Source organism: Felis catus, chromosome A1 (genome assembly GCF_018350175.1).
Source record: "Felis catus isolate Fca126 chromosome A1, F.catus_Fca126_mat1.0, whole genome shotgun sequence".
Lineage (NCBI taxonomy): Eukaryota > Metazoa > Chordata > Mammalia > Carnivora > Felidae > Felis > Felis catus.
The window spans coordinates 193,377,297-193,404,713 of NC_058368.1; the positions used below are offsets into that span (position 1 = coordinate 193,377,297).

The 27,417-nt window shown below is 44.2% G+C and overlaps 1 protein-coding gene and 1 long non-coding RNA gene across 5 annotated transcripts in view; one reads left to right on the forward strand and one right to left on the reverse strand.

Annotated features, from left to right (window-relative positions):
- The window catches only part of GRIA1 (glutamate ionotropic receptor AMPA type subunit 1), a 306,263-nt gene that overhangs the window by 145,066 nt on the left and 133,780 nt on the right, over positions 1-27,417 (reverse strand). For both annotated transcript variants that reach the window (XM_003981365.5, XM_003981366.5), the window contains exon 3: positions 2,255-2,494. In XM_003981365.5, the coding sequence (XP_003981414.1) occupies positions 2,255-2,494 (240 nt within the window). The remainder of the gene's footprint in view (positions 1-2,254; positions 2,495-27,417) is intronic.
- LOC123379842 overlaps positions 1-27,417 on the forward strand; it is a 116,136-nt gene that overhangs the window by 28,687 nt on the left and 60,032 nt on the right. Inside the window, exon 4 of one of the 3 annotated variants that reach the window (XR_006584747.1) lies at positions 61-2,349. The exons of the other annotated variants lie outside the window; for them this stretch is intronic. This is a non-coding gene — a long non-coding RNA (uncharacterized LOC123379842). Of the gene's footprint in view, positions 1-60; positions 2,350-27,417 lie in introns of those variants that run through there. 3 annotated transcript variants of the gene reach the window in all.

Sequence of the window (27,417 nt, forward strand, 5' to 3'; positions counted from 1 at the left end):
AAATCACCTCAAACTCAGCAGTCTAAAACAACACACATTTATCATCTTATATTGACACAGGTCAGTTTGAAGTGAATCTTCTTGAGCTAAAATCAAGGTGTTGACGGGGCTGCGTTTGCGTTCTGGAGGTTCTACGGGAGAACATTTTCTCACCTTTCCAACTTCTAGAGGCTGCTCGCATTCCTTGGTTTATGGCCCCTTCCGACTTCAAAACCAGTAGTGACTGGTCAAGCCTGTCACACATCACCCTCTGACACTGACTCTCCTGCCTCCACCTGCCCCATTTGAGAGCCCCTGTGATTATACTAGGCCCACGTGAATAATCCAAGATAATCTCTCTGAGGTCAGTGGATGAACAACATATATCCCATCTGTAACCTTAATCCCTCTTGCCATCTAATAGAACATATTTAAGGTTCCCCAAATTCTCAGAGTATAGGCATCTTTAGAGGGGAAGATGGAAGTCAATTTCCTGCCTACTTTAGATGGTTATTTCACTCTTGCATTACTCCTCAATCTTTTGTGCGTACATCATTTCTGTCTCCCTGTAACACTGCTAATCCCTCCTGCAGTGACCAATATGGTGCCTGGCATTAAGAATCATCTACAGATTGATCGGTTCTGTTATGCCTTCTTGTCACTGTTTCTTTTTTTAGTACAAGTTGTTTGGTGTGCTTAAGCCTCACATTTACTGAAAACGTACTACGTGTCTGGTGCCATTCTACTAGCTTTCTTGTTTTCAGTTTACTTAATCCTGTGAGATACGTATCACTATTATCACCATTGCACCACAGATGTGAAAACCGAGGCTCAGAGAGATTTAGTCATTGGCCCAAGGTCACATAGCTAGCAAATGGCAGAGCTCTGAGCTCAGAGTTCTGAGACAGGCGGAGTCCTGTCACGATCCTGGGTGCTTCTGCCAACCCAGAGGGGACTCTCTATAATCAAAATTATATTTTTCTGGATTTGGGGAAGTAGGTTTGCCCCTTCCAGGCCTCAAGCTTCAGTAGGCTGTGGGCTGTCATGAAATATCCCTTCTGCAGGCAACCCTCCCAATGACTGCTGTTTGAGAAGGGAAATCCTCAAAATGAGGAGAATCGAGGGAAAATTGAAGAAAACAGAATGTTTCCGGGTCTCTTCTGCTAGCTCCTGCTCATTGAATAATGCCTGCCTAACACTGCCCAAAACACAGTCTCACAAGCCATTGTTCTACTCAAAAGTCTCGTAAGCCTTCCTACAGGAACCTCTTGCAAAACCTCCCTTTCACTCAGGGCAAAACTACCCTTCCTCAGTTTCCACACCTTGCACAATCCATTTATTTATTTATACCAATAATGACTAGGTTCTGAAGACCGTTTAGTATATAAGGGAAAGGCAGGAGAGCATAATACAACCACCACAGGTATCAGAAAAAAAAGAGAAAGTTCCCATTTAAGGATTAGGGGATAGAGAAGCAGTGTTTGAGCAGCTGCAAAAGAGGAAGGATTCGCATATGTAGATCTGGGAAAGGAGGTGCATTCCAGAAAAGAGGAACAGCATGAGGAAAGATGCAGAGAAGAAAAAGGCATAGGAAACATTTGGAAAATGTGACGTAAAATTCAAAATGAAAGTGGGAACAGAACTAGAAGGGCCTGGAGGGGTGATGGTGATGATGGTGATGATGGTGATGGCAGTTAATAAGTATGGAGGATTCTGAGCACTTGTATCCCAGGCACTGACAGGAACTTTCTAGTCACCCCATGCAATCCTCACAGCAACTTTAGGAGGTAGAGATTAGGTTCATCTTATGATAGAGATGAGGGAATGAAGGCATAGAAAATTTTATCCCCAACTCATTCTGAATTTTAACCCAAACTGAGGCGGAGAGAGCTTGTGCAAAGACAAACAGTGGGAGAGGAGAGGACACAGAATTTAGATTCAGGTTTGTCTGACTCTAGAGTCTGTGCTCCTAACACCTACACCGTAAGTCATGAGCCATTCAATGGAGGCCCTTGGGCTTTGAGCCTGGACTCAGGAGCCATGGAAGCTTGGCAAGCTGTAGAGTGGCATGGTGTGTTAAGAGAATTACTCTCTCAAAGGATGTGTTTCCACACTGTGAGTTGGAAATTAGCCATGAGCAATCAGTCCACAGAAATAAAGAATTTATGGATCATTCCTCCCTTGCTTTTCAATGAGGCAGGGAGGCATCATTCTCCTTCCTCTGGCAATTTTCTCTCCAATCTCAACAGTCTCCCTCCTCTAACCCTTGGCTTACCCCGGTCGGCATCATAAATGTAGACGAATTTCTGCCACTTGTAATGGTCGATGATGCTGATAAGAGCATCCTGCAGCTCAGGGCGTAGCTGAAGGACAAACTGATTGGAGGTGTCAACGGGGAAGCTCGGTGTGATGAAGCAGACGTGGAGGGCCCCACAGAAGGAGGTCAGCATGTTGACAGTTCTCCGTTCATAAAACCCAAAGATGGCGTAGACTCCTTTAGAGAACTGGGAACAGACTGGAGGAGGAGAAGAGAAGGATTAATAGAAGATGCTGCAAGGAAACTGGCAGATGGTTCCCGAACTAATCCATCCACTGGTTCATCCATCCCAACTCATCATCCTTCCATTCATCTATCATCTGGCCATCCACCCATCCAACCAATCTATCCATGTGTCCTTCCAACCTACCAGTCTGTCCAACTGCCTTCCCATGTTACATGTCTATGCATCCCACTCACCCAACCATCTGTTTAATCCACATGTCTATCAGTCTCATCCAATGTTTAGAAGGTCCCAATTCTATGCCAGACGTTGCCATGCTTATTAATGATAAATATACTAAACCATTTTCATATGTTCTCTCTTATGTTCTCTTCATATGTTCCCATTTTCATATGTCTCTTTATCTCTGCGATGATCTTCTTAATGTAGAAGACGGATGACTGAATCATTTTTGAAAGGGAAAAACTAAGGCTCAGAAAGTTAGCGAACATGTCCAAGATGGCACATCTAGGCCATATCTGAGTTGGATAGGTATCTTAACCCCCATCCAGTCATCTTTCTATGACACTGCCCATCGTGTTAAGGCAAAGCATTAACAGTTGTTACAGAATCAAGGAGTTCTGCCAGCTTGCTGCAGATCCATGTTGAAGAAAACAAGTATTGATGTTCTCGGTTTACCCTTAGCTTGCGGTATACATTTCTCTGTCAGTGTTCACTTTGTGTTTGTACATCCTGCTAGTTGACTTTTCAGAGCCCCCCAGTGTATCAGACATAGTCACAGCTTAACTGTATGAACACCCCCATGGGAGCCATTTTGCAAGGACCCAGTCCTGGATTATGCTTTATTACACTGCTGGTTAGAAGATAAAGTTAAAAAACTAAAGTCATAGGGCCAAACCCCAGGTTGGTTAGCTACTAAACTCATTTTAATATGGGATACAGGATGAAGGTTTCATACTCTTCACCCCAGTTGGGTAGGTGACCAACCCTAAAGCTATTTCCCATGCCTGAAATTACCCTCCAAATATGGATGGTGAGGCAGATGAGTCATCCTCAATCACAGTAGTCGTATTTTAGGGTACCTTGCTGTCCTTTCACATATATTAGTCTATCTAGTTCTCATTATAACCCTGGGACTTTGGCATTATCAGTGCTTTTTTTTTTTAAGATGAAAAGCTGATGCTCTTAGATCTGTTGTTCTCTTTAACACATCGTCTGCTTCCATGACCCCACAGTACCTTGTATGTGGGGTCTCAAATTATGCTGTATAAGCATTGCCCAAATGTGTTCCATAAAACCTTATTCAACAAAATGCTCCTTAAAAAAGAAAAGGCATCTTTGGTCAAATAAATTTGGGAAATGGTGCTCACCTTGTCTGCATTTTGGAGGTGCAAGTTGCACTCTAGTTACATAAAAGATTGTGAGGGATCCTGTTCAACTTTAACCCAGATCTTGTCAAGTCTGTATGTCCCCAGGATCCTTTGTTGGTGAATACTTTTAACATGTTATTGAAGATCCTCTGGTCTATGCTGCACTAAAGAATGCAACTCGCCACCAGTACCCAGTTGCCTATTGTGAGTCTTAGTTCTGATTCAATCCCTGGAGCTAATGGGCTTGAAAGTTCATCTCTTAAAGATTGCAACTGAACTGTATGAGTCATGTGTCTGATCCCCCCTGAAAACCAGAATACTGTCTCCAGGAAACCGGGCAGGAACACATTAACATCTGCTTGCATACCTGCAGTTACTGGGCACTCAGTACCTCTCAAGGTGCCCAGTCCCTGACTGATGACTCTTTGAGACCAGAGGCTCATGGAATATCTTCTCTGAACCCATATTCCATGGCCCTCCCAGTATCTGAAGGGAGTTCTCATGGACTCTAGGCTTATGGCATTTGGTTTTCAGCAAATCCCTTCGCCCCTCCGAAGCAAGAGGTATCTTTTTAATTGACAAAACCCAAAACCAAATCAACACAAAACTAACAAAACACAATTTCCCTTCCTTGTGCAAAACCTCTCGTGAGTTTTGAGGTTTCCCATTGCACACAAGAAACATCTGACTGTAACTCAGAGCCTGAATAACTGGCCCCTCAGAACCTTCCTGCCTTATACCCCTCTCCCTGCTGCCTACTCTAGCTGCATGGGCCTTGGTTCTATTCCTCGGGGCTCTGAGCTCACTCTGCCCTGGACTCAGCAGCAGCTGCTCCCTTCCTCTATCTGCAGGGCTCGGCCCTAGCTCTTTGCAAAGATCACTCCTTTTCTGCAGTTGCCTTTCAGGTCAGATCTCACCCCCCAGAATGGGCCTTCCTTCATCATCTCTTCTCAGTAGTGACCCCAGCGTCCCCACACCTGCCTATAAGTCTCTGTCACATCACCCTGCCTTATTTCAGTCTTTCTTATTATTTTAAATCATTGCCTTTTTCTTTTCTTGTTTATAGTTGTGGCTGCTTGGGTCAATGTTAATCCCTGAAAACGGGGGTCTCACTTGTGCCCCAGAGCCAGCAGAGTGCGTGGGACAGGGAAGGGCTTAATAAGTATTTGTTGAATGGAGGAAAGAATGAATGAATGAATGACGGATGCTTGGCGAGAGGGTCCACAGGATGGGGTATGAAGGGGAGCTGGGCCCGAACAGAGATGACTGCTGGCTCACTCTGGACCCTCCTGCCCCTGTAAAGTAGTTGTTTATTCTTTCCCACTCATAGGATTTTCTCTTCCACCCTAATGAGGACAATCTATTTGTTCCCAGCAGACAATAGGTACTGTCTTTAAATATCTATTGTAATTGCCAGAATCAAGATTTCCATAAATATGGATTTCCCCACCAGGAAGCGTACATTGTGTATTATTCTCCCTATGTTAAATATAGATTTGTCAAAAAGCACAATCCATCTTACTGAGTGAAATGGATAGAGGGAGCACATAAACCCGTTAGCATATTATAATATGCTCTGTATGGTATTTTTAGGATTTCTTCTCCCCCTGCTGCAATGAAATATTATCCTGTGGGATATAAATCTTATGTTCCAGATCTATTCCCTCGCGTCATCCACTTGGATTCACACCTTTAGTTGGGCCTCTGGGGCCCTCGTGGCTGGTGTTTCTTGCTAGAATTTAGAAGCAAAGGAGGAAATGGAGGTGCAAGAAATAGGAGTAGGAGCACACGATCAGATCCTTAGATACACAAGAGGCTGGGAGTTTTCCCCCTCAAATTAATCTCCTGATTTTCCTTTTTCAAATTTATCTTCTCTTAAACTGAGTGCTTTATCCTCTAAGGCTAAGAGGGTACATTTACCCACTGCTCCCTAAAATAGCTTGGCTTGGAGGTAGCCTGGCCTGGATTTACCTGACTGGACCTGGGCCTCAGAGCTGCTCAGCACCTGAACTTCAAGCTAGCTTCTCATCTTAGCCAAGCAGGAACAACCACACAGAGAGAGAGAGAGACAGACAGAGAGAGAAAGAGAGACAGAGAGAGAGATAGAGAGAAAGATATAGAGACAGAGACAGAGAGTCAGAGACAGGCAGGGAGATGGAAAGAGAGAGAAAGAGAGAGAGAGAGAGAGAGAGAGAGAGAGAGAGAGAGAGAGAAAGACAGAGATAGAGAGAGACAGAGAGAGATAGAGACAGAGAGACAGATGAAAGAGATAGAGAGACAGAGAGAAAGAGATAGAGACAGCGAGTCAGAGACAGGCAGGGAGATGGAAAGAGAGAGAAAGAGAGAGAGACAGAAAGAGAGAGAGAGAGACAGAGAGGCACCCTGTAGGCCCAAGACCTACAACAATGCAGTCAATGGCTAAATACTGTGAAATATAATTGGTAGTTGTAGGGCATTTCTTTGAATCTGTCATAGTAAATCAGAAGAGAAAAAGTAGTCTTACAAGAAAAGTAGTAAACTAGATGCCAGAAGACCTGGAGGAGCCTCTTTTTGGTTTTATCATAACACATTACTCTTGTGACCTTGAGTAAATCCCACGTTTCCCCTGGGTTTCAGTTTTCCCATCTGTAAAATGATGGTTTGAACTCTGTCATATGTAACATCCCTTCAGGCTCCAATATCCTAGATGCTAGTCTAATTCGTTCAAATATGTTTACTGATTGACAAGACTTGAGCTATTTGCTGGCCAAACTTTTAGCAACCTCCAGTGTACTTTTCCAACCCCCAGAAGCAGTTAAAGGCTCTCAGTTCTTGGATTTGATTGCAACAAACCCCTAGCACTAAATCTAGATGCATCCAGAGTCTTGAGTTTTATGCGGGATGCAATTTTAACCCGCTGTATGGGGGATAATCAGAAAGGGGCCTGGAGGTGGAGACGGTAAGTCAGGCACCACAGGCAGGAGGAAGAGATGGGAACATTCTGAAGCGGCATCAGAACTCCGCTGGTGTTGAATCAGAGCAGGCTGGACTCTGTGTGGAACCATCCACTCAAGACAGCAGTGGCGTGTAAAATGCCTGTGGTAGCAGTAATTAGGAGCTGGCACTTGAGCACCTACAAGGACATTCCCGTCCATTGGCTCCCTTCAGCCTATGAGGTAGGTTACAATTGGTAAAGTGAGGTCCAGGACCGGTGCAAGGCACGGCTGTGATCTCAACTCCACCAGTGGGGGTGTAGAGCTTGAGTTCTTTACCTCTGTGATATGCCTCCCTCTGTCCCCAGAAATTTGGGTAAAAAACAGTCTTGGTACCTGAGTCGCCTTCAGTGTCTAGAAAATCCTCATTTAATGCTGCCTTTCTCTGATACTGCCTAAAGGTGCATTACTGCATTCAGGTCCATTGATATTAAAATAACACAAAAAATAACTGGGTGGTGTGTTTCATGGCAAAGCGTACATACACATGTCTGTCCTTCTTCCGGCCGGCCCATCAGTCCATTGGCTTACCCATCTACCCCTTGACATCTAACACCCACCACTCATTGAGTACTGGAGGTGCAGTGGCACACGAAGTAAGCCCTGACCTCAAGGACTGTCATCTGGGCAGCGGGACAGCCTGACAGCAAAGTAGGTGGATGGCTTCAGTATAAGTGCTGTGGCAGGGGTGATTTCAGGGTTCAGGAAGGGACGCCTGACTCCAGCCTTTGGGGACCGCAAAGAAGGCTTCCAGGAGGATGGGACAGCGTTGACACTGACAGATAAGTGGGAATCAGCCCAGAGAGGGACTAGGGTGCAGCCGCACGCATATGAATTCTATCTGGGGATGAAAGGCGCAGCACCAGGAATATAGTCAATGGTATTGTAGCAGCGTTGGGTGGTGACAGATGGTAGCTGCACTTGCAGTGAGCACAGCATAACGTACAGAGAAGTTGAATCGCTGTGTTGCACACCTAAAAATAATATAACACTGTCACCTTTTTTCAAATTAAGGAAAGGATATATACATTTTAAAAATATTTCAGGTAGAAGAAGCAGCAACAGCAAAGACCCAGCAAAGAGAGAAGACACAGAGCGTTCAGGGAACGCGGCCAGGGTGTCAGCTTCCGCGGTCCCTGCCTCCAAGAGATTCAGCAGCAGAATGTGTGCGACAATCAGAGCGAGTAAAAAACGAGGCCAGGAATTCCCTCCTGGGGAGGTGGGAGGGCAGGACTGGCAAGGGCAGGAAAGCCCACGCACAGCGCAGGCTGTCCAAATCCATCCTTGGTTCACTCAAACCTCTGATCATCATTCCTGGTTAAGGCACCATCCACTTAGTATCAATAAATCCCCCAGCCCTGGGCATTGCCCTGACAGCTCTCTCCCAGGGAGGGAACTCCTGTATCAGCAACTTCTTTTCATTGTCACTTCATTTAAGGCTTCTCACACCGGCATATCTCCTTGGCTCCTGGCTTCAGTCCCTGGAAATGTGGCAGCCTCATTGTAAATAGTGGATAATGAGGTGACAGGACAATTTCATTTTGGGGGAGGGAGACAGAAAGTAGATGCGGGGGTGGGGTGGGGGACCTTTAGATATTCATCCTCCTCCTTGAATATTTCTATCCTCATTGGTAGGAATGGCATTCCTGATCTGACTCTAACCTTGTGATGTCAAAAGTGTTTTATTTCCGTCACTCAGAGGGCAGTAAGAATGCACTCCATCCCCTTATACTGTCTTGCATCCAAGATCTAATACTGACAGGCAACAAATTACCACAATTGATATAAATTGTCCCCATCCCTCTATACAACATCACAGTTATTAGGGATTCTGAGACATGTCCAGGGCTTCCCTCTTACTTACTAGATAAAACCTTATCATCCACTTGCTAAATTCAAAGAATATTTATTGAGCACCAGAAACTAATATTCCCAGAAAATTGGGATACCATGTTGATACAAGACAGACATATTTTCTGCTTTCATAGAGCTTGCAGAGGGGTTAGCAAAGTTTTTATATTAAGGGAAAGAAAGGATATTTTCAAAGAGTAAAAAGGGGCTCAAGCATAGAATAAAAGTTCATAACTGCTATTACGGCCAGTGTTTACTGAGCATTTACTACTGGCCAGGCATTGTACTAAGCACTTTGTGTCGATATCCAGGTAGAGGCACCAGTTTATCCAAGGGCAATAAGGTGAAAGACAGGAGAAGACCTGAGAGAAACCCCAGGAAATCCAGTATGACTGGGGTAGGGATGTGGTACAGAGGCAGAGGAGGGTAGGGACCACATTGCCAAGGGCCTTTCCAGGACTGGAGAAGTTAAGTCTCTGTGTCACGTGTCAATGTTGCATTTTACTTTGGCTTTGGATTCATCTCAGATTCACAAGGACCTCTCTTCGTGCTGGCCCTGGAGCCCAGTTGGGACATGGCAACAAAAGGAGATGCAGAAGAGGGTCATCCTCCCCTGCTCAGATTTGTATATTTATTAGGAAACCTGAGTATTAATTACCAGGCACTGAAAGCCAATGATGTGTCACTGTATATGAGGGTGAGAATTAGGTAAAGACTGGGACCCCTGGTTCTGGAATTAGACCCATTTTGTGGCTGACACATGAAACCAGGAGCAGGGGACAGGACAAACAGACTGACTCTTCAGGTGTCCAATATGGTTGTGGAAAAGTAAATGCAAAGAAGCAAATCTGGGGCCATGAACAGGCCCCTTCCCCAAAGAGTGGAGTTCACACTAAATTGGTGTTTCTCAAACTTTTAAAATTTAATTTTGGTAGAAGGCCTCTAATAAAACTTTAATACTCATTGGAGGTGTGTACTTCTACAGATGTGACTATTCTCTTCTTTCTCTCCATCTTTCTTCTATCTCTCTACCATCCACCCATCCAATAAATGTTTATTGAACATGTAGTAAATGTTAGGCAGCAAGATGGGGCCAGGGATACAACACTGGATAAGAAGATAATACCCTGCTATCATGAAGCTTAGGTTCTAGAGAGCAGGGAGAAATCATATACAGTCAACAAGATTACTTTGGATACAATAAGTGTTATGAAGAAAATGAAATGGGATGTGTGAGCCTCTGGCAGGGCAACTTTAGAGAAGATGGTCAAGGAGACCCTCTCTGTGGCACACACACTGGAGCTGAGGGATGAACCATAAGAAGGAGACTGCCAGGCAAAGGGCCAGGGAAATGGTTTTGGGCAGAAGGAACAGAAAGTACAAAGGCTCTTAAAAGGCTCAGGAAAAGATGGGTGAGCTTGTGAAACAGAAAGGTGGCCAGTGTGGATGCAGTATGGGAGAAAGGAGGGAAGCAGTAGAGATGAGCATAGAGAAAAACATCCTACAGCTTTGAGTAAACTTGACACTTCCCAACAATTATGGTACCTCATGTGTGATCTGGGTGCCTCTGGAGCTCCAGAACATCACCTTGGTCTGAGAAGTCAGTTCTAGCTGATCTTACCAGACATTTCAGTTCTAGCAACTCAAAGCTTAGGTCAGTGAAGGAGAGACACTGTGGAGGGTAAGGTGGTTCTGACTCTGTGGAACATGGGAAGGGCAACATCTTCTGACTTCGGTGTGATGGGACCTCAAACATGGACAATCAGTGAGTTCATTGGGCTCTAGTTGTAGATGCTGCTGTTCCTCAGATGTTTCTAGGCTTGCTTTAGGTTCTGGGACATTTGTTCATGTTCTTGCTCCAGCCTGAAAAGCCCTCCTGCCTCCTGCCTTTTTCCTCTCCAAATATTTTCCCTTCTTTAAAGGTTTAGCTCAAATGCCACCTCCTCCATGAAGTTCCTATCCCTCCCCATTCCTAACTATAGTCTAAAAGTCTCATTCTTTTAAATGTCCATAGAAACATTTGTGCCTCTTATCATTTTTTATCTATCACCCATGCTTCATTAGTTTAAGTTCTTTGATTCTAAGAAAAAAAAATCAAGACAGACTAATGTAATACAAAAAGAAGTTTACTGTAAGGATATGATGGGCCCACAGCTAAGAAAAAAATACAAACCTGGGCATTAGAGAAGTTAGACACTATAGAAGTTTGGGAATTTGGGTTCTCATGGACAGTCTCTTCAGTTTTCACTACTGCTCTAGCCACTTGTGATAACTGATCCATTCAGTTCAAGCCTGGTGTTGCTCGGGGCCTGGAGTATCCCTTGGTCAAGGGAAGGCAGAACAACTAACTATCTTACTAAGATGGCAGCCAAAAGGAAATGAAGGTGCTGTGAACAGAGAGGAAGCGGATGGTGGGCACATCAAACCAACAGATGTCTAATTAACTTTCTCTTTGCCAGTATTTTATAAGTCAAAGTCCACGACCACATTAAGAGCTCCATAAATGTCACATACATCTAAATACCAAGGTTAAGTAAGGAGCTGAATGAAATTTAGTCATTGTTACCTGTCTCCTCTGGGTTAGATACTGTGGAATAGAGTGGCAAATAAGACAGATGCTATCTCTGCCCTCACAAAGCTTATATTATTCTTTATAATCCCAAGACGGTATCACACAATGACTACACAGTATTTTTGCTGTATAAGTAAATGAAAGAATGAGTCAATGTGAATCATTTACCTATATTAATCAATTGATACTATTCTTGACAGCTGGTGTCATCTTGCATCCAAGTCTTTACTTGCATTGGTTTGTGCTCATTATTTTTCTTTTATATTACCAACTGACTTTGTATCTTTTCACTCACAATGGAGGTGTAAGTTCTCTTGAAGCTGGAGGCCCTCCAGCTTCATCATTTTGATTGATATATACAATAAGCAGTGCCCTCCACAGAGTTGAGTAGGGAATAAACATAAATGCTTGGTGATGTGACTTGTCTCACAGTCCTCTAAATTAGGTTGACCATCTAGCAACCATGAGCTTGTAGGATACACAACACCCCGCTCTGCTGCCATGCTTCAGCCCACTGAACTCCATCACTCCCTGTTACCTTAAGCCAAAAGAGAATGGGAGCTGTACTCTTAGGCTGCATTCCAGAACCAAGCTTACCTTAATGCATTCCACCCACAACATGCAGTCTCCTTAGCCAGTGCTCCCTAGACAAGAAGGTTTACATCCCATTACATAACTCAACCCTTAGGACATCAAACTGATTAAAAATAAGGGCAATTTCATCCTGCAAAGCAAACTACTTAGCACTACTATGTACCCAGGTAGTATTATGGGAAAAGGATCTTTCAGAGTATTTCCTATAATGGCATATGTGTTTGTGTGTGTGCGTGTGTGCGCGTTTATGTGTGTGTGTATGTTCTCTTCCCTGACCCATCACTTGGTCCAAGAACAATCACAGGATCATAGATTATTAGTGCTAAAAAGGTAACTGGTCCTGAGGGCCTTTTGGCCTTAGAGAAAAGCCTCCCAATAGATAGCTCTGTGACGAACTCCAGTTTAGCGTCTTTTTAATTTGCATGTGCTTAGACTATGCAAAACCTGGTATCAAGGGCATCACTACTCACAAGGTAGACCCTTTAACCTCACATAATGTCAGCATACCGGAACTTCCCACTACCTGTTTATCCTGGATGGCTGGCACTACTTGGGAAAACGCTGTTCTTCTTCTGATTATTAGAGTTGAGTATTTGCTACCTCTACTGAATGTTTAGTTTGTGCCCAATTCTGTTCTAAGCACTTCACCTGCATTTTATCATTCGCTCCTCACAGTAATTTTTTTTTCCCTATTTCATGCATGAGGAGGTTGAAGTTCAGGAGATTAATTAATCTTCCACACATCATGCATGTGGTGACAGAGCTGGGATATGAATCCAGGTTTGTTCCACTCCATGGCCTGTGCCTTGAGCTATGTTATTCTGTCCCTTGAAAGTCTGGTACCACAAACCAGAGCTTCCATTCCCTGGGTAATACTACCGGCCAATACCGAGCACTTGCTGTATATGCCAGGTCTTATGCTAAGTGCTTTATATGAATTACTCATTTACTACTAATCTGGTAGTATGGAGTCGGGATATGGTTATCCTCCCATTTTATGGAGAGGAGAATGAGGCTAAGCAACTTGTCCAAGGTCAAAGTAAGTAGAAGATTTAGAATCCAAACACGGGTATTCCAATTTCAGGGCCGTTGCTCTGGCCCTCTTTGCCAGGTATCAGCAACCTTTTTCTGCAAAGGGCCAAATAGTAGATATCTCAGGCTTTGTGGGCTAGGCAGTCTCTGCTGCAACTAGTCCATGCTAGAAGCAGCCAAAGACAAAAGGTAAATAGGTGAGTGTGGAATTTTATTACACTATGAAACCTTATTTCTAAATACAGGCAATGGGCTAGATTGGGCCTGTGGGTTGTAGTCCTACTCTATGTAGGAGTGCCAGCTCCTACTCTGCTGTTCTGCTACTGGATAGCTCATAGGATGGGACGCTGGCAAAATCTGGGGAGAGATGATAATAACTCACAGCGTATTGTATGACTCTTAAATCTCTCACATCCATTTTCTCTTGTGAATACCCAGTAAGGTAAGGAGGGCAGGAATGATGACCCTTGAGCCCATGTATGAACAAGGAGCCAAGGATCATGCAGCTGAGGAATGACAGAAACAGATGACAGCCCACCTTTCTTTTTCACCTCTTGTGGCTCTTCTGTGGTGACTGTGGTTAGTCACACTGTCGGGAGGGCAGGCAAAAGGAACCCTGAGAGGGTCGAAGTCAACTGATGATGTCCCCATTTGACCGAAGGCCAATGTTTGCTGACTTCCGTGCAAGAGCCAGTGGGGCCTCCCAGCACACAGACAGGCTCCAACTGAAGTGTCAACACACAGACAGCAACATGGCAAGTAGAGCTTTCTCAACATGGCAAGCCAGCTTTGGGCTAGAGAAGGCTGAAACGCTGCCTTACAGCCACAGACTACACTGAGGTGGGGGAGACCCCAACCCTGAGAGGGCAGGCACTTTGAGAGGTTTATTTTCAAAACTGGGTGTGTACCAGAGGGCTCACGACATTGTGTCTGGACCCTGCAAGGCCAAGGCTCGGCTGCATGTGGGAGCTGAGTCAGGATTGCTGGGTGAGGGGCTGCAGTGAGGGCTCTGTTTGGACAAGGTTAGGATTGCATTCGAAGATAAGGTCAAGCCGGGCCTATTCTTGGGTTGGGTTCCAGGGCTAAGGAGAAAGTTGCAGTCCAGGGCTGGGGAGAGAGTGCCTCATCTGTGGCTAGGAGGTGGGGTTCACTAAAGAGTCCAGGTAGGAACTATATGAGCTTAGCTCTGCCTCTGGGCAGCCTCTGGGAACTAGCACGCCAAACAGCCAGAGCAGATTGAATAAAAGCAAGGATCCTGACAAAAGGGAAGGGGTTGTGGGAGAGATTAACATCATAGTTTCCTCTGCCTTTGGCCCACTCATCACTCCATACCTCCTCTCCCCCCATCATAAAGCAACTTCTGCTGGTTTATGAATGAACCATGACTGCAAGGCAGACCAGATAAATCATTTATGAGGTGAAGCCAGACTCTCCCTTTGGCTATCTTGATTCTGTGTCCTAGGTGAGGAGGAGAAAAAAAGTATTTTGCTTATTTGCTATTCTTTTCCTATGAAAATCATGCATATAAATGGGTTTATTTAAGCCAAGTGGCAAGCCTACAGGGCAGCACACACCCGTGAACCTGACTGGCACCCATCAATCAAGGCAAGGTTTCACCAGAATCTGCAGATGACAGCCCAAGGGTGCCCTAAAATCAGTGAAATTCATTTTCCAGCAAGGGTGTATCCACTGAGAAGGCAAATGGACAAGAATGAAGGATACAATGAGGCTACAGAAGACAAGCGGTTCCAGATCTCCAAACGATATGACAGCACCAGAAACCAACTTCCACCTTGTCTGATGTCTGACTTTACTCCTGACCTCTGCCCTTGGCTGATTTCTTGAGCTGAACACTAAGCAAGTGGAGAGTTGGATAGAGAAAAGCTAAATCTTTCTTCCTTTTCTTCTGTTCTTCTAATGCATGGTCTCAACAAAGCATACTGAGACCTCATTTAAAACAAATGCTCAACCAATAATAGAATGTTGCTATGAACATGAACTTGCCTTTCCTTTCCAACAGGGATGTGAAAAACCATCAAGAGTCTACCCAAGAGGGCACTTGAAATTTCAGGCTGCGAGCTCGGCCTCCTGTTATCTATCCTGCCTCTGCTCCCAGGCTGTGCTCCTCCTGCCTCAGTTTCACACTGGTCTTTCTGTTACTTTTCAACACAGTCCAAACTTTCCTGCCTTGGGGCTTTTGCACATGCTGTTCTCCTGTGGGAAGCTCTTCCACCCTCTTTAAATGCCTGGCTCCTCATTCCTCAGGCCTCTGCTTTCGTGTTCTCTCTTCAGAGAGTCCTTCTGCAAAGGATACAGCCTGCTTTTTTGTTCTCTACTGCAGTGCCTTATTTCCATCACAGCTTATCTCTGTCTTTAATTATCCTGTTTAAGTTTTTATTTGTGTCATTTCATTTCCCCCAATAGGGCAGGGATTATGACTATTTTATCTACCACTACAGTCCTAGCATCTACACAGTGCCTGGCACATGGAAGGCATGGAAACATGTTTGCTGAATGGAATGAATGAATGAATGAATGAATGAATGATTGGTTGAACAAGCTGCTGGTTCTCTATATGACCTTAGGCAAATTATTTCCCCTCTTTGGAGTTCATTTCCTCGTTTGTAAGAGAAGTGAGATTCAATTAGCTCTAACAATCTTCCACCTCTGCAAGTACAAAGTTTCTTACTTATTTTCCAGGTGGGAGAGGTGGGGCACGAAAGCATGCTGTCCAGCCTAGGGACTGGAACTCAGGTCTCCTAGACAATTTCCACCAACTGAGACTCTTTAACAAAAGCCCAGCTGCTTCTCTGCAGAGACATTCACCCCCCACTCCAGATATTTAGTTCCCTTTGTACCAAAATTTGAATCACTTTGTAAGGTTTCTCAAAACACAGGATGAAACAGCTGTTGCCAAAAAACAGTACAGGCTGCTTGAATTCTGGAAGAAATGCTGAGAATAAAAGCATTTCTGTTTCTCACTATCCTGGGGTGTTCTCTTTGTCTGTCCCCACTAAAATGAAGAGCTCTAGGAGGTGGTGGGGGGGGGAAAGGCTGAGATTCAAGCTAATCCTTGGGAAAACAGTAAGCGAGGAAGGAAAGAGGAGAAGGCATGGGTACACATATGTGGAACCAGTGTGAGCAGCTGAGGAAAGCATGACTATGAAGCTAACAGACTAGTTTTCCTGCTCTGGCCTTACGCACCCACACAACTCCACGGGGGAGAGCCTCATTGGCCCTGATTCAGTCCCCTGCCTCATTTCCTAATAGTCCACTGAACACTGGAGACCCAAACACACTGTGGAATGCAGCAAACCATTTCTTTCCAGGTCTCTTCCTCCCACATTCCTCAGACATGCCCCTCCACACCTGGAAAACTTGTATACATCCTTCAAGACCCCACTGAGATGTTGACTCCAGTGGGAAGCCTTCTAGCCATTCCAGAAAAAAAAAAATTACTTTCTGCTCTGAGTTTTTAATGCACTTTCTTAGTACTTATCTTGATAGTCTGTAATTTAACATTTTCATGTCTGTCTTCTTCACAAGACTGTGAGTTTATTTATGGCAGGGTTGAGCTTATTTAAGGGCTGGGTCGACTTTGTTTTGCAAAGACCAGCCCAGCTCTGGTCTTGTTACAGTAGATGCTCTGTAACTGTTTTGCTCACCTGTGAAATGAGGGCAATGATACCTGCCTTACCTTCTGTGAAAGTTCTAAATTCACTATGAACTGTACTATACAGGTAAGCCATCATTTTATCCTAATTACACAACCAGAAAAGAAGTAGACTGGACAGGATATTATTATTCCCTTTAGTCAAATGAATTTCCAAGGGTTTGGAGGTTTGCTCTGAGTAGCACAGCCAGTAAATATCAAACTAGAAAAAGAAAACCACGTTGCTTGAATTGTGGTAGGACTTTATTTATTTTTTATTTTTATTATTTTTATTTTTTACCTCATCAGATCACAAATGTCTCTCAAAAGTTAGCTGTGAGTTTGGTCACACTGATTGGCTGACTAAAGAAAACATGATGTAAGTCCTTCCAGAGATATCCCAAGTGAATATCTCCCACTTTCTGTCCCTGCTACCACCTTGGCAAACACCTCTGTCACTGTTCATCATGCCTACTTATTACACTTTATCACTTCCTTCATCACTTTTCTTTATCCTTGCCTCCACCTTGCCCACTTCTTTTTCCCCACCCTCATCCATTCCTCACAAAGCAGCTACAATGTTCTTTTGAAAATGGAAATCAGATCTTATCCTAACACCATGGCTCTGAGCCCTTCTGAGGTTTCTCATCATGCTTTGAATAAAGTCTGAACTCCTTTGCATGACCTCTAAGGGTCTGTTGTCGTCGGGGTCCTGCTGACCTAAACAGCATCTTTCTTCATATCCCTGTCCCTCATCGACTGCTTCAGCTCCTAGGACACAGCAAGGCCTCCATCATGCTGCACGCACTAGCTAGGACTTTCTCTCCCATGCCCACTCAGCCAGTCTTTCAGGGACGGCCCTAAGTAGGTTACCCACTGTTCTCTGTCACAGCATTTGATTTGTCTCCTTCACAGCACTTTACTCAAGTTGTAATTACGGTAGAAGCCCTTTTATCTGATGCAATGGGGGCTGAAATTAGATTATTTGTGAAAGATGATCAAAAAGGAGAATCACAAAAAATGATTCATAGCAGGTATTTTCTTTTAGCTTAAAACTGCTAAGTGCCCATGTATTTATCAATCTTTTGATACAGTGGGAACTTGAAGACATTTATAAAATAAATGTAAGTGCAGAATTTGTTTTTCCCCTAACTTTTCTAGTTGTCTCGCCTACACCTAACATGACAATGTTTTTAGTGATTCATCTTTGAGACTTTCAAAGGTATTTAACTTAGTTTCCAAAGAAATAAAACAACTTTGTCTTGCACTCGTATTTCACCAGTTTACATACTTTTCAGTTACAATGCCCCAATATAATAAAAACACAGAAGTATAACTAGGCTTGGAAACAACAGAAATGATTCCTAGCATATTTCCAACAAAGCTGACATGGACAGAACTAGATGGGCTGATCGGAGATGAAGCTAGATCGGAGATGAAGCCAGAAGCTTCCAGGAGTGTCAGCACAGTTGTTTACTGAGAAAATGGGGCATGCAGGTCAAGCCAAAGAGATGGTTATGAGAGATTTCACTGCATCTAATTGATGGTTGGCTTGTTAATGATCTGTTCCTCTTAATTTAAGGCTGTACGTTTTGAGGGCAGGACCTCTTTCTCCTTTTCTCAGCCCGCTGACCCACTGCATAGCATTGAGAAGTATAACGAGTGCCAAGTAAATGAATCGCTCAGTGAATGTGATGTGCTTTGAACTGTTGAGGTTCAGAGCTAACGGCTAAGAAAGAATTCTTGAGACATCTTTGGTACAAGAAGGTGTCTTATTAAAGCATGGTGACATGACCTGTGGGCAGAAAGAGCTGCACTGGGATTGTGATGGGTGACTGATTATAAACCTTCAGGTTGGGAGGGGGTTAGGGATAGCATTAAGTCTCTAAGATATTTTGGAAACAAGGTTTCCAGGACCTTGTAGGGCTAGCTGCTGTTAGGAAAAGGTTACTTATTACTACTTAATAAACATTCAGCCTTCAGATGTATATCAGGGGTCATAAGTTTGGAAAATGATTGCCAACATATATCTTGGGTCAGCAGGGATTGAGATGAAGGAAGTTTTCAAAATGAACAACTCAGGAAACTACAGATGCTGGCAAGGATGTGGAGAGATGGGAACTCTCTTGCACTGCTGGTGGGAATGCAAACTGGTGCAGCTGCTCTGGAAAAGAGTGTGGAGGTTCCTCAAAAAATTAAAAATAAACTACCCTATGACCCAGCAATAGCACTCCTAGGAATTTACCCAAGGGATACAAGAGTGCTGATGCATAGGGGCACATGTACCCCAATGTTTATAGCAGTGCTTTCAACAATAGCCAAATTATAGAAGGGATTTTTATATGTTCAAGTAGACATATAGGATCCTGGGGGTTTGGGATAAAATTGCCTTTTGCCCTTAGCAAAGTGTCATCATCAAGGCAGCTGAGTTCCAAGAAGAATGTCACTCTGCCTGTTTCAAGAACTTGTCAATGGGCTGTAGACAGTAAGGAAATTTAAATTTTCCTTTGCCTTTGTTCCCCACATAAAATGGACTATCCCTCCCTCAAGTGAGGACTTTGGTTTTCTCAGCTGTAAGAGGATAGGCATGAGTTATACAAGCATGATCCAAGCAGATCCAAATTCTGCTCCCACTAATCACATTACCAATAACCATTTCTATATTTCAAATTCTGGTTTCCTCCATACATTCTACGTATACCTTAGAGCATTACATTACTGACCTCCCTCACACCCACACAGGCCATACAACCACCACCACTGCCACACTACCACCTGCCCTCCCAGCTGGGGCCATTTGTTGCTTTAGCGTGACCCCCTTCCCCAGTGCCTCTTCGGAGACAGGTAAGCAGGTGGCAAGGCCAGTTATGGGCCGTGGTGCTAGGTCCATGGAACCCCTGCTGGGTTTGTGTCTTTGGGATGTTATGACGCCTGAAACTGCCTTGAGTATGAGTACAAAGGGCCTCCTTTTTGTAGATCTGAGGTGGGAAGCTTGGATCTGCCTTATTTGAGACATTGGGAAAAATCCGCCCCTGCCATCCGTACTGCCTTGGGTTGGTCTTTTCTGGTCCCCCCAGTGCTGAGATCCAGAGAGCTGAGATCAGGTGAGCACCTTGAGGGAAGAAGTTTCCATGGGTCTTCCAGCTACATATTTCCCTCTTATATCTAAGGAAAGAGAGGGGCTGTTTAGGGTTTGGGGATTCTGGTTACTAGCATAATAATAGTGGCAACAAATGGTGATGGTGATGATGGTGATGATGATGATAGTTTCTAATATTACTGATACCAGCTTGCATATATTGGGCCTGTGAAGCTAGCAAATAGACAACATTTTACATTCATTAACTCTTTTAATCTCTGTAGCAATCCTAGAGGGTAAATGCTATTATTATTATTTTTTTTAAGAAGGACTGAGGGAGGTGGGCATCGTAGAGCCAATAATGGCAGAGCTAGAATTCAACTCTAATGTATGTCTGATTCCACAAAGTGAGTTCTTACTATTATGCTAAATAACCTTTTCACATATCTAACACCATGACATTTGCTGAGTGATTCATTTGCTGATTCAACATATCATATGTGATCCATTTTGGGGAATGTAAGAAGAAGGCACGTAGGAAATGTCTGTGATGAGTGACATTGTAGAGAGCTGATAAAAACGAGGAGACTCTAAGAGCTTCCTTTTCCTGCTCTCCTGAGACCAAGGATGTAAACACTTTTAATCTCATATAACAGCTCTGGCTATTTGGTGCTGGTGACTAGGTTGAGGGGGATTCTGAAGCCGTATCTGGGCTCCAGGGGATGCAGTGCTAGGACATGGGGGCGCTGTCTGCCCTGTTCTCCCCCTGGAGAATGAGTTGCCCTTTCCTCTGAATGTATAGAACATGCTATACGTCGACTGCAGAACTTACTTCATTTTCTCTTGTACAAGACTTTACTAGTGGTTCATGAGTCCGTCTCCCTCATCACATTAAAATGTCCATTTTAAAAGCAGGGGCCTCGGTTCTTATTTTCCCCATAATGTATCACATATGAGGCCGGGCTGTCATATCCTAGCATGGTATCCCATGCAGCCCAGATGCGAATTCAGCATCCTCCTCAAACTAGTCACCAGCACCAAACAGTCCGAGCTGTTATGTGAGATTAAAAGTATTTACATCCTCAGTGTCAGGACAGCAGGAGAAGGAAGGCCTTACTCAGAGTCTCCTCATTTTTATCAACTCTATAGCATTGGTCATCACAGACATTTCCTACCTGCCTCCTCATTTTAAAAATGCTGAGGCAGTTTAAAGTGTTTTCTATCTTCTCACCTCACTGGCTGTCAGCTGGGGTCCAAGAGGTGAAGGCCCCAAGTCAGTATATCATGCTGTAATGGGCATCCTGAGAAAGCCCTGTGGGAGCATGGACCTCTAGGAGGGCTGCTGCTTCGAGCTTTACCCAAAGCCAGGAGGGAAGTGGAGGGAGGAAAAGGGAGGGAAGGAAACACATCTTTGCCCTCTTCAGGGCCTAAGTCTGCAGAGCAAAGGCACAAAGGTCATGGAAAACCATCCAGGGTACACTGGCCTGTCTTTGGCCCCCAGCTTGGGGTCTAGTGCACCGGCCTACCCTTCCTGTCTCTGTGTGGAAACTTGCCCAGCCTCGTCCTATCTCTGGGCCTTGAGGTTCTTCTTGGTAAAACCTAAGATTTGGTGGCAGTTCCCTACAATTCCAATATTCTGTGATGATTCCCAGCCACAAAATAATGAATGGGAGACAGAGCAAATCTGGGCAGTTGACGAGGCAAGGACTCTGCTCAGGAAGCTGACCATGGTCATGAACTTGTGCATTTGCTCCTAGATAGGAAAGTACTATAGGGAGTGCCCTGTCCAGTGTAGAACTGTACTGCAGGAAGAAGAAACTAGAAAACAAAACCCAATAATTTGGGCCACTGTATGGACAAGTAAACCAGAACAACATGAAACGAAAAAGCAGAACTGACTCAAGAACGGGCTGGGGTACTGGCTCTGTAAGGATCTGGGGAGAGGGAATATACAAATGGGGTAAAGCAAATGCAAATGAACATGTAGATGCATTTAGTTAATTTTTAAGTTGTCAAATATCCAATAGTGGCTGGTTAGCCTCAGATGTCACCCAGAGGAGCTAGATAACGTTCACTGAAGCAGTAACGCAGAGTAAAAGCTACCATTTATTGAGTATTTACTAAACATTTGTATTGCTAAACATGAGCATTAATTTCTTTATTTCCCACAACAATCTCATGAAAAAGGTATTAGCATCTCCATTTACAGATGAAGATACAAGGTTTCAAAGTCACATGGACACGGCCAACCTGGGAATCAAAACTAGGTCAGTCTGCACTTCAACCCCACTCCTGTAGCCATCCTGCCTTCAGAAAAGCAAACAGACAAACTGACATCCCTCCTTACACCTACTCCCCTGTGATGATGCAAATTTCATCACCACCCTCTCCACTCATTTCAGTCCTTTGAGATCCCACTCAAACACCACTGCTCCTGCAACAACCCCCATCTGAATCAATCCATCCCTCCTTCGGCTCTTACCTCACATTTCCATTAGTGCCCTTAGCACTTTTCTGGCTTGTTCTAGAGTTGATTGTGTCTGGTCCTCCCTTTACACACAAAGCAAGTTGTTCAGACTCTCATTTTGACACTTAGTGTTTTGCATTAATACCACCCACGCCTGGATTTGTCTCCCATCTTTTGCAATCAACATTTCCCTTAAAGACAGGAACTGTGTCTTAGGAATCTTTCCGTGGACCTGGCACTTAATAGTGCTTTGGGAACAGATGCTTGCTAGGGGAGGCTGGCACACACAGCTGGTTTCTCCATCCTGTCTGCTCTATCAGCTGTGACACCCCTCCGGAGTACTTTTCCTTGCACCTTTCCCATGGTCAGGGTCATTGGACACTGCCAGGAGGGATCTGGGAGTCCTGTGTGGAACAACTTTCAGATAAATGAAGGAGGTGAAGGAGGAAACTTCCCTTCTCCATTGCCACTCTTGTCCCTGTGGTCCTCTTTCTTCCAATGCAGACCTGTCCTCTTTGGCGTCCTCAGAGTTCACTTTAGGGAAAGGATTGCTTATCCCGTTCTCTTACTTTGGAGTTAGTCACTTATTTCTTCCTTCCTGGGGAATTAAGTCTCTGATCCCCATAAAGAAATCTTTAGAGATCCTTTTTCAAGGATGGCTTCGAGAGGCTTCGAGAGCCATACTTGGGATACCTACATGCCTATGCTGCCTCCTGGCTGGCTATTTGAGTGGTTAAGAGCACAGGGTCTGACAGTGGACAAACTCCATTCAATTCCCCAATCTGTCCCTTGGGCAAGTTAATTAGTAACTCTGAAATCTTTGCTGTCTCATCTGTATTACAGAAATAATAATAGTACCCACCTAATGGCGCTGCTTTGAGAATTAAATGCATTTAAAATGTGTTCTTAGCACACAGTGCCTGGCTACCATGGTGTCTGTTGTTCCAGATGCTATTGTTGTGATGTTGCTGCTGTTTTGTAAACAACATCATCTCACCACTAGAGAGATAAGAGCAACATGTAGCTGAAAACCTTACCTCTGCAGTTAGTAGGAAACAAAAAGTCACATGTAGCTTCTAGCTGGAGCCTAAGAATAGCTGTAGTTAAGTTTCTGCTTAAAAATAACTTGCACGCTTTTAGGCTTTTAGAATCCAAGGTGTTTTAGAGAGCATCCTTATCAATTATGCCATTTTATAGAAAATGGAAGCTCAGGGAGGTGAAATGGCATTTCCAGAGTCAATCAGCCAAATGTCAGGCAAGGTGACACTCAAAGTCAGGTCTCCTGACCCCAGTCCACCCAGTGTATTTCTCACTGGGTATCCCTTGAGCGGCTGCCCTTTTCTTGGATTTAACCACTGTGTGCTCTCTCCACCTTCCCCATCAGTCCCCATGGTAATCTGGGCACCACCTAAAGATGTTGCTTTGCCTGGGATGGAGAAGACCATGGTGCTACATCTTGCAGAATAGACACTGCTGAGATGAGTGTATTTCTCTATGCAGACAAGTTTCGACTCTGGTCTAACTGTCCGTTACTGTCACTCCTACGTGAACCAATTCTGCTGAAACTAATGTGCCAATGTTAATATTAGAACTGCGGGTTAAGGGTCTAGTCCTCCCGTTCAAAGGCTGCCATTGAACTCTTGCCAATGAGAATCGCACTGGCATCTGGAGTGAGTGTCAACAGTATAAAACATGAGGAAAATAAGGTAGATTTGTCATTCTCCACATCGAGAGAGCAGAGTCAAGGCCTAGCCTAACTACCAGAGATGAGATGAGGTAAGACCCTGGATGGAAATCACTCAAGGTGCAACTGTGGGGAAGAGACCCTAACCAGGCCTATCAGGTGCTCTGACTCCCAGAGCACACCGGACAAGCCCTCTGCTCTAAACATGAGCCTAAATATGCTTTGTACCTTACCACCTCTGAACTTTTGTTCACATTGCTCTTTCTGCTTTCCTCTATTATTTAAAATTATATAGGGCTCTGTATCATTTTTAAAAAGCATTTTTATTCCTGCTGTTTTGCTGAATAATCAGAACTCTGTGAGGCAAGTGCTTATCACTGCTCTGTCACTGATAAGAAACTGGCAATTTAGAGGCACAAGAAGACTTGCCCTGGGCCACAAAGCTCATCTTGCAGTCAGGCCTTTTTCATTCTCCAATCTCCAGGTTCAGAGACTTTCCATATGTGAGAATCAGTGGTGCCTCCAGGCTTTAAGCCGGATGTAAGCTCCGGATTGCCTGGGTTTGAATCCTGGCACTTGTCGTTTGCTACTTGCTCATAGTATGAGCCTAAACCTATTAATTAGATAGTCTATGCCTCAGTTCCTCTATAGGCAGAATGGGAATAATCATAGTTTCTGTGTCAAAACAATGAGAGGACTAAATGAGTTTTTATGCGCAAAATGCTTAGAACAGTGGCTGGCACAAAATACCTGCTCAGTAAATGTTGCTATGGCAACTACACTGCTTCCTGTTTGAATTCTCTCTGCCAACGCTCATCTGAAATGCCATGAAGTGCTGTTCTGACTTTTTGTAAATAGATGCAATTCCTGTCTCTTTCAGACCCTGTAATCATTTGTACTTTGCTCCCAGCACACAGTGTGTTCTGCTGTGCACCGGAGATATCTGTAAACCTGCTTTTCTCATCTAACTCCCGCTCGCCTGTGAGTGCTGTGGTATCTGAGAGAGCCCTCTGATATAAGTACATCCCCCGCAGTGCCTGGCATGGTGCTCAATGCCAAAGAGAAAAGCAGTTGGCAAATATTAGTTCCACTTCACTCAGTTAAACCCAGAATTCCAGTTCCCATTAAGTCCCAGAATGTTAGGGCTGGAAAGACTCCTTAGGGATCAGTCAATCCTCTCGTGTGGCTGGATAACTGGGCTGCCGCCAGACAGAAAGGTATTTGTCCAAAGTCACACTTGTTAGTGGCAGAAATAGGCATGGAAACCAGATCTCATCCTACCAGCAGCCCTGGGCTCCACCCAAAGCACAGGGCTGCGTCTCTCTCCATGGAATGGAGGGGGAAACAGCCCATGTAGCAGAAGTAAAGAGCAAAGGATGGGACAAATGGCAGCACACAGCTAAGCTTCAGCACCACTCCTGCTCCCGGCATTGAAATGCATTAGGAAAATGCATCTCCAGAAGCCTACCAGGGAGGAAGAACTGGAATAAACTGCATGACCAATAAGGTAGTTTCTCTGAACGAACCTGGGATATCTCTGCGGCATGAATGCATCAGGAGCCCTGCAAAGGAAAAGCTTCTGGATCCTGAATATATTAAAATGCAAACCTTGAAGTGGTTCTTCTCCTCTTTCCACTTAACGCATAATCGAAACTGATGTCCTCATACTTTGGGCTCCAGAACACGTTCTTCTTGCTGAGATTTGTATATAGTCAAGACTAAGATGCACCGTCCCTGTACACAGAGGCTATTTTTCACAGTTCTGGTAGGAATAAGGAAAGGTAAAGTTCTTATCAGCCTACGCCCCAGAGCCTCTTTTCCACAGACTATTGTCATGTTGTTTCCCCTTGTTGAGTTTCAGATAATGTTTAGATTCATGTAAAATGAATCAGAGATCATTCTGTACTGGTCAGCTTGACTTGGCCAGAGAAATGTTTTGATGGCTGATACTGTCAAGTCTTGTCTTCCAAAGTAAGATAAGGTAAATAGGTTTTAAGGTAATAAGCTCCCCCATCATCTCTGATGTAAATGCCTTGAGGGAGGGGAGTGGTGAGAAGCTAGTTCTGATGACAGTGGGGCTTTGCAGGAGCACAATAAGCAGGCACAGCCCTGGAGTGGGGTCTACTGAGGCTACATCCTCACATCTGGCTCGTTCAGACGACGACGCCCACGGGCACCCGTAACCACCAAGTGAGCCTCTGAAAAAGGGGGCATGTTGGCTTGCCAAGTCCTGGTTAGTGAGAGGTAATTGTTCACAACACAGCCTTCCTGGGGGGGGGGAATGCCCAGAGGGCAAACAGTTCTGACCTTGGGATTTTGAGGGAAGTCATCTTCTCCTTTTGCTCTCTATCCAATACATGAGTCATTTTTAAAACATTTTTAATGTCAGGGATAAAAAGTGCTTGTAACAGTCATGCAGGTGAGCCTGGGAGAAGTAAAAAAAAAAAAAAGACTTTGTGCAAAAGAAATTGATCTGGAAGTCATTTCTAACTATTGACTGACCTGATGGTACGTACCCCTTTGTTTCCTCTAGATTGTTAAAACTAGTTGTCATTATTTCAATCCATACATTGGTTTAACAGACACACTGGAGACACGTGATGTGATTAGCTTTCAAAGAGCTCGCCCACTATCTTACTGACACCATAAACCATGTATGAAGCAAACTGGCACTAACTTATTATAAGTGACTCTTTGCCTTAAAGAGTCACCTTCTCAGTCCCTGTGATTGGTATCAACTTCCATACTGCTCCAAAGATGAGCCATTAGGTATGTTGAATGCATATGTTTTGAGTGGCATTTCTAAATTTAAATTTCCCCTGGACACCAGGGAGCTGACTTGACAATATGGATCCCATTACTTGCAAACAATGCCATTTTCTGTTATCTCGACGGCCTCCATGTTGATGGAAGTAACAATGGTAAAGCATGAAAATGGAATTGGCCTACAAATTTTGAAGTTTAGTGGATTAATAAGATTGATCGCTCTTTATTGCTGTTTGTTTTTCACCCTTACACTTAATCAGTGTCTTCACTTAAAAAAAAAAAAAAAAAGAAAGAAAGAAAGAAACTTTATTCCCTGTATGACTGAATGCTCCATCAGCTTGGAACATCCTGAGCTGTCACTTAGTACCTCCTAGTAACATATAATAAGCCCCCGCTGACGCTGTTGAGCTATAAGTTCCTTGAAGTCAGAGACAATCTGACATGAATAAGAACCAGCTCTGCAGGTCTGTCCCTCTTTGTGCTAAGTCCTGGAGGCAGCACTCTGCAGTGCAGGGTCAGCAAATGCATGATACACATACTCTCCTCTTCTGCACCCAGGGCAGACATCACTAATTGATCATGGCATTCCTTCCAATGCAGCCCAGTCAAGGCCTCAGAGTTCCCATCATCAGCATTCCTGGAAGCCACTACCGATTTATCAGAATTCACAGGCTTGATAAAACCTATTTTCTGGCCTAGACTTAATGGTTAAAAGGAAGGGCTTTGGAATTGGACTGACCTGAATTCAAGTCCGAACACTGCCACTTACTTGCTATGTGACTGGGAGAACAGTTGTCCAAGTGCCCTAAATCTCAGTTTTCCCCACTGCAGAGTGTTTCCTCTCATCCTTCGGAGGCCTACATTTATGCATTTCCTCCTCTGAGAAACCTCTATTCAC